The 7,751-nt window shown below is 39.7% G+C and overlaps 1 protein-coding gene across 1 annotated transcript; it reads right to left on the bottom strand.

Annotated features, from left to right (window-relative positions):
- Positions 1 to 2,922: 2,922 nt before the first annotated feature.
- Positions 2,923 to 3,883, bottom strand: LOC109213785 (chaperone protein dnaJ 11, chloroplastic-like). Its single transcript, XM_019377613.1, has one exon. It carries the CDS (start codon positions 3,644 to 3,646, stop codon positions 3,149 to 3,151), a length of 498 nt encoding a protein of 165 aa, XP_019233158.1. The 5' UTR covers positions 3,647 to 3,883; the 3' UTR covers positions 2,923 to 3,148.
- Between the last annotated feature and the right edge of the window lie 3,868 nt (positions 3,884 to 7,751).

Below are 7,751 nucleotides of genomic sequence, written 5' to 3'. Positions count from 1 at the left end.
TACTCGTGACTTCGTCCTTATGATTTTCAGACGTACATGGTGGAGGTAGAAAGCATTCGCAGGGCCAACGTCCGGGCAAGGATTTTCTTGAAGATGCTACAAGTACCGTCGCTATCGCAACAGATGTCGTGAGTTGCACGAGCGGCTGAGCATGGATCCCCGCAACCGAGCTCTGGGCGAGGAGTTGGAGAAAAGGGACCAAGAGTTGATGCAGACGATCCGTAGTAAGAGCGAGCTCGAGGAGCAACTTCGCCTCAAGGACGATGAGCTCGAAGTTAGCAAGGGTGTCACCGCAGAGTGTGAGTATTTATAGGCAAGCTGAGGTCCATGCAGTTGGAGATGGACCAGAACTTGATCTGGGTCGAGGCGATGGGCGCGGAATGGAAAGGGAAGCTGGCAGCATTGGAGAGTAAGGTCGTTAACCTAGAGCACATTGAGAAGGCTTGGTCCGAGGCTTCGGCGAAGGCGGCGGCTCTAGAAGAAACCATTCGCGTGCTCCGGTCTGAGCAGGAGTCGGAGAGGGCAACAGCAACTCTCATGGAGGCGAGGCTTGAGGAGCGGATTGGCATGATCGACTAGGAGGCTTTGGTTCTAGCAGATCGAGTCGCCGCCCTAGAAGCGGAGAATGAACAATTGAGGGCTCGAGTTGAACCGTCTCATGCTGCTTTTCCCCGCCAGATTCATGAGCTTTGGGTCTATGCCGAGGCCCAACGCGACATTTATAAGAGTTTGTTGGAAGCGGGCACTGTGACAGAGGTTGCGTATGAGGAAGCGCGAGCGAAAGCTCGTGAGGCTCGCATCAACTGTGGGTATGACGCGGCAACACCTGGGGCCAATGGGGGCACGGATGGTGATGATCATGATCCTCGTTGGGATGGTGATGATGGCGGCGGTAATGACGCCGAATGAAAAATATTTGTACTTCGTTGCTGTTTTTTTTTATTTTGTTGGTGAGCCGGTATCCGTTCGTTCCATCTTTTTCTCTCCCCCCCCCCCCTTTTAATTTATTGGCCTGGGCCTATTGTAAGTGGCGATATTCCGTATTCATGACTTTTCAATAATAAAGAGTTCTTCGTCATATATTTTGTACTTCGATTTTTGTCACTGATTATTTGTGGCCTTGGCCCGAGACGGGAGCTCGTTTGACGAGTCCCAGTCTTTCTTTTTTCTCTGATGGTGACGACTCTTGGCTGTACAGGGATTTATTTCGAATTCACCGGGATGACAGCCCGTCATGATTTGAGTGAGGTCTAATCTTTGATTTTGATAGCGGAGGCCCTTGGCCTTAAGGGCGTTATTTCGAACTCATCAAAATAACGTTCTGTCGTGATTCGAGTTAGGTCGAATCTTTCACTTTGATGGCGAAGGCCCTTGGCCTTAGGGGCGTCATTTTGAACTTATCGAAATAACAACCCGTCGTGATTCAAGCAAGGTCGAATCCTTCATTTTGATGGCGAAGGCCCTTGGCCTTAAGGGCGTTATTTCGAACTTATCGAAATAACAACCCGTCGTGATTCGAGCAAGGTCGAATCCTTCACTTTGATGGCGAAGGCCCTTGGCCTTAAGGGCGTTATTTCGAACTTACCGAAATAACAACCCGTCGTGATAGAGCAAGGTCGAATCCTTCACTTTGATGGCGAAGGCTCTTCGTAGGAGTCCCAGTTTGGTCAGCGTCGCCCGCATCAGATGGTTCAACGCCGTGGACACAAAACGTTGATATTTCGTACGCGCGTTGTGCGCGTGTTGCAGTTTGCCATTCGACTTCGGGCGTTAGTCTCGAGGACGCCGCCGGCCGGGAGGGTTTCGAATGTGCCTAAATGATTTTTGGCTTCTCAATCTATGTACCCCTGCGTTCGTTCGCTCGCGCGGATTTTGTGTACCTGGTTTGACGAAATATGGGGGATGAGGATGAGATTTTTCTCGCCTCTGCCCGACGGCTTTGAGGTAAGGGGAGAAACCGGATTGCAGCACCTTTTGCCTTGTCCGGGATATTCGAGGCCGATAGAATTACAGATCTCGTGAATCTGTTTTGGCCTCTTTTCCCTCGACGCGCTTCCTCCATATCTGGTGTGGGTTGGGTTCTCTTCTCGTGCTTCTTAGCCTCGATCTGGGAATAACTAGGAATTTTCACTAGGAAATCCCCACAGACGGCGCCAAATTGTTTGACTCAAAAAATTTGAAATCTTTTTTGAACAAATCAATCAAAGATGAAGGGGTAAATCGTAGCCAAGACTAATCAATACCGGATCGAAGAATTGTATGATCGAAGGATTAGATTAACTTCGACTTTCTTCTTAACGACAAAAATGCGATCGTGACCGCCCAGGTCGAAATGATCAGATTACGACCAATACACAAATCTTCTTTACATTTCCTTAATTTAGATGAAAGTGATCCATTATTTAAATTTGATTGATGACGCTTTACTTGAATAAAGTACCATCATGGTCGCATTTCTACTCTAAGATATACATTTAAACTCTTTGCTAGTCTTGAATGGTTGGACTCGTCGTGTTTGCTGATATCAGTCTCTTATATCTTCCCTTTACGAAATAAATTGGTAAATATGTGACATTTCATGAATCACCTTAATTATTATTATAGAAAAAATCTGGGCAATGGGTTCAATTTAACCTAATTTTTTTAATACAAAACACCAATATATGTAGGTAAAAACTAAAAACCTATTTAAATTTTGTGAAATATTACGTTTGAACACAAACTTAAAAACGCAAGAAGCTCAATGCTAATTATCTTAAATTTTAAATCTTAAATTCGTGCTGGTAGTCGCAATGATTATACTCTAAGAAATACATATAAATTCTTTGTTCGTCTTTGATTGTAGGATTTGTCATGTCCTACTGAAATTAATCTCTTATTTCTTCCCATTTGAAATAAAATTAAGTAAATATGTGACATTAATTCATGACTCAACTCAATTTTTTAAATATCTTTTCGCTTTGAGATGCCTATATGAAATTGTGAAATATCCTTAAAAGAGACATTTTAAAAAATTTCCAATTGGCTCCTCGGAAGGGAGCAGAAAAGGAAACAAAAAACGGATACTCCTAAGTCCTATATACTAAATTGCCATTTGATAGATTACAGTGTTCACGCGGCAAAATGTGGGTCCCTATGTCATCTGACATCACCAACACTGATCCGTTTCCCATCTTCGGGTTGGGTAAAACTCAGATCCATAGATCCGAACTCCATCGTCGGAGCTCCCAAAACCTCGTCGAGGGGAGACCGCGCTTAACTTCACGTCATATAGAGCCCTAGACACAGGATCAGATAGCGTCACGTAAGCGTCGTGTATCTCAATGAAATGCCGGTCGTCGGAAGATTCCTCCGGCCGAGAGGCAGCGTCGGGATGGTATAGCTTAGCCAAATTCCGGTAAGCTGCCTTAATCTCTTTCGCTGATGCATTTTCTTTTACCCTTAGCACCTCGTAAAGACTCGCCGGTGTTCTCCTCTTCAATGCCGGTGGAGCCTCCGCAACGGCGGCAGCATATATCGATGCTCTGCGTATATTCCTTCGGAGAAATGAGACACGGCGGTCGGAGAACCCGGCGGCGGAAGTAGAAGTATTCTGAAGAGCAAAAGAGAAGGAGATTCCGGCAGATAGGGGCAGGGATTGAACCATCGGAGAATTATTAATACAATTCTTCAAACGAATATATGGAAAACGTAATTGAGAAAGATATAGAAAGTTGTGTATAATTTAAAGAGAAGGTGAGGGAGAGGTTTTTATATGTAAAATGGAAGTTAGGGAGGGGAATCTTGAGCACCCACCGTTTCTATCGGTTTACAGTTGGAGCAAAGAAGACTGTGTGCTGACGAGGCATCTATTCCTTCTCAATAATTGGATTTTATTACTTTTCTCCTTTTGTTTATTTCTCATTGTTGGTCTTATTTGTATTGAGGTCCTATTTATCCAAATTCGTAAAATACTTTTTACCAAAGACTGATTTTATATTCAGAGCTTGAATATGATACTTTTAATTGAATTTGAGGATTACTTACCATTTCATCATAATATTTCGTCATTTATTTTGTACTACTAGTAATTCCTTGGTTAGCATAGTACCACTTTTATACTTTTTTCCGTTTCAATTTAGATAATATAGTTTGACTTGACACAAAGTTTTAAAAAAAAAAAACTTTTAAAATATATGATCCTAAAGCTTAAAGGACAAAAGCTTTGTGGGGCTATGATATTTTTGTAGCTATCAAAACTTATCATTAAGGGTAAAATAGAAAAAATAAAAAGTTTAAAATTAATTTATTTTAAATATAAAAATCTGTTATTCTTTTTTAAATGAACTAATAAGGAAAATGCATCATATAAAACGAGAGTAAGTTTGAACATCAGTGGAACTTCAATCATGTGATAGCTATTGTAGATAGTGTCAATATGAAGATTTTGCCCTCCAATGCTTGGCGTACAAGGCCTAATGCTGGTAATTTGTATTATACTCCTATCATCCTATGAGATTACTAACTATTTTAGTGATGGTTTATTATATCTACACCTTTAACTTAAAAGATATGTGATGTTTTTTAATTTAAATGTTAATTGGGCGATATCGATGATGACTTGCATTCCTTGAAACCCCACTCGTCTTTCATATCAATGCTCAATGTGAAATATAGTGTCTTAAAATGTCGTCTCAGACGTGAAAGATGCAGAAAATTTGTATACTCTACAATTTATATAGACTCCCGACATCAATGAATAATGTATACAAATGGTATCAATGAAATCCCCAATTACTAGATTTATAAAAAGGGTTAATTTCACTGATGGTCATTCGAAATATTTTTTAATTTCATTAAAGTCACTTAACTATTTTTTGTCACTTAAAAGTAACTAAACTTTATCATTGTTATTTAAAAGTCATTTTGGCTCAAAACCCTACCACGAATATGACATGGCATAAAATTTAATGAGAAAAATCAATATATAAACACCATATAAGCTTAAATGGGTCATACCCACAAAATTCATTTTTCTCTTAATGTGATTTAACCCAAAACCGAAATGGGTTTCAATAGGGGGAAAAACGCACACCCCTAATAAAATTAGGTCTTGTGATTTTTTTGGGGGGTTTTCATAATACAGATACATTCTTTCGTTTGTCTAAACAATTGCAATAGGCTGTCTGTAATTGCACGCTCATTGTGAAAATATATTTTTGCTAGCCTTATTATTCTTGTATGCTTACGATACATTAATATGTTATGTGAGATAGATATAATACTATTTTAACTTCACTAGAAAATTATAAATATGTTATGTGAGTTGGATACAATAGTATTTTAATTTTTGTAGAGTTATAAAACGATTCAGATGGATTGTACAAACAAGATAAGAATTTTTTAGTATAGAATAATGATAAATGGGCATTATGTAACAGAAAAGGCAAGAATTTTGTAATATAGGATAATAATTTTAAACTATGTGGAATGTAATTTTTTTTAATTTGAAATCATTCGGGTTATGAGTCAAATCACATTAAGGGAGAAATGAATCTAAAATGAGTATGGTCCATCTAAGCCTATGTGGCACTTATTTTTGAATTTTTCTCATTAAATTTTATGCCGTATCATATTTATGGTAGAGATTTGAGCCAAAATGACTTTTAAGTGACAATGATAAAGTTTAGTTCCTTTTAAGTGAAAAAAAATAGTTGAGTGACTTCAGTGAAATTGAAAGATAGTTGAATGACCATCAGTGAAATTAACCATTTATAAAAATATTGTCACATCCACACATGTAATCTTATAAGTTTTATCCTTACAAATCTCACTGCATTAACATTAATAAGCTTGGTTGATTTCTCTTGGTCCAGTTATGAAGTTATCAATTGAATTGTTTAGGTTTTGAAATGGGAACTTTTATTTCAAACTACAACCTTTAAATGTTACATTGGTTCTGTAGGCATATAAATTTTATCAAAATTAAATTCATAAAATAATTTGGATTATATTTTAAATTCAAAAAAATATTGGTCCAAATAAATACTATGGGCTAATATAATTGAATTAATTATATAAATCCAATATATATGGATTAAATAAGTCTTAATTCATTGGGCTAGCCCACTTAATTGGGCTGAAGTGATGAGCCCACTTCATTAAGCCCAAGATGACATCTTCCTAGAGGCCCAGTTTGGTGCCACGTGTCAAATGACGTGGCGCGCCATGTCAAACGGAAGAGCCAATAGGACCATGCCACACGTCAAAATGACAAGGCATGCCCAGTCACACTGAAAGGCCAACTAAATCGCGCCACGTGTGCAAGTGACATGTTCTGGCCAATCAAATGCGGCCATGTCACACTTCAATTTGATTGGTCGGAAAGAGTTTGTTCTTATCACAACTCTTCCCTTCCACAACTATAAATAGAGGTCTTCATAACTCAGAAAAGACACCAGAAGTTATAACAAGAAGCAAGAAAGAGCTCGTGGATCAAACACTACAAATTTCTCCACAAGTTTCAAGCTTCAAGCAATCAAGCTCAAGTTCAAGAACGAAGGACAAATCAAGCTCAAGCTCAAGAACGAAGACCAAATCAAGTTCAAGTCCAAGCAATCAAGCTCAAGCTCAAGAACAAGATCATCGTTCGTGGCAACAAACATAGATTCAAGATCAAACTCAAAGACCCTTGAATTTATTTACCATTGAAAAGAAGAATCAGAGGATTCATAGAGATTGTAACACTCAAATATTCGAAATAAAATACTACGATTGTTGCGATATTTTCGGTCTTGATTTTATTTTCTCGAACCAAATTTATTGTCTACAAATTCTGGCACGCCCAGTGGGACAATTTCTACCTCTCATCTCAACTTTTCAATCACGAAAGTCCAAGAACATTGAAATGGCTTCAAAGAAAATCAACTCCGATTCAACTTCCACCAAGGCTGCTGACTCCAGGTTCTATGCTGATGTGGAAAGCATCCTCGACGTCACCTTTGGAAGCTTCGGACCAGTTACGAGGAGCAAAGCAAGCTCTTTAGGAGAATAAGCACCCCAAGTGCCGTTCGCATTAACCCCTGTTTTCGGATCTTCATCCTCAAAAGGAGTAAGATCTGCCACAAACGCATATGAAGGTGGAAGCGATGTTGCTGAAAAGATCAAGAAAACTCTTGCTCTGCTTGACCTCTCCGGCTCCAAGCACTCGCTGTGAAGGAAGATGATGATGCTTCAAGTGATGGATCCTCCCCACTTACACCACATAGCGTGAGCCAATCAAGGATCAATCTGTGTGAAAATCCATTCTACTCTCCGTCAATCATGCAAGCCATGGTGACAAACACTTCATCCATGGAGGAGCAGTTGGCAAACTTGACGGAAGAAATCGCTGGCTTGACCAAATGCATGCAAAATCAAGAGGCTAGAATTGACAAGCTAACAGATAGGGTGGGAATCTTGATGGAAGAAGAATCTACCCATGCACCCGGCAAGCTCCCAGAAGTTCTAGAGAGTGACTCTCCCCCAAGACAAGCAGCATCCACTAAGGCTATCCCTGTCTCATCTGAAGGGATGATTCCAATCGATCAACTGAAGGAGTTCATCGAAGGAACCATTAAGAACAAATATGAAGTTGCTGCCAAATCCTCCCTTACATATGCAAAGCCGTACACTGCAAGGGTCGATATGTTGAAGATGTCTGCTGGCTATCAACCTCCGAAGTTTCAACAGTTTGATGGTAAAGGTAACCCGAAGCAACATGTTGCGCACTT

The sequence above is a fragment of the Nicotiana attenuata genome, unplaced genomic scaffold (assembly GCF_001879085.1).
Source record: "Nicotiana attenuata strain UT unplaced genomic scaffold, NIATTr2, whole genome shotgun sequence".
NCBI classification, from domain to species: Eukaryota; Viridiplantae; Streptophyta; class Magnoliopsida; order Solanales; family Solanaceae; genus Nicotiana; species Nicotiana attenuata.
This window is presented reverse-complemented; position numbering and strand designations above follow the sequence as displayed.

Excerpts from the sequence above, each read along its gene's own strand:
- LOC109213785 (XM_019377613.1), bottom strand. The coding sequence starts at position 3,646 with ATGGTTCAATCCCTGCCCCTATCTGCCGGAATCTCCTTCTCTTTTGCT.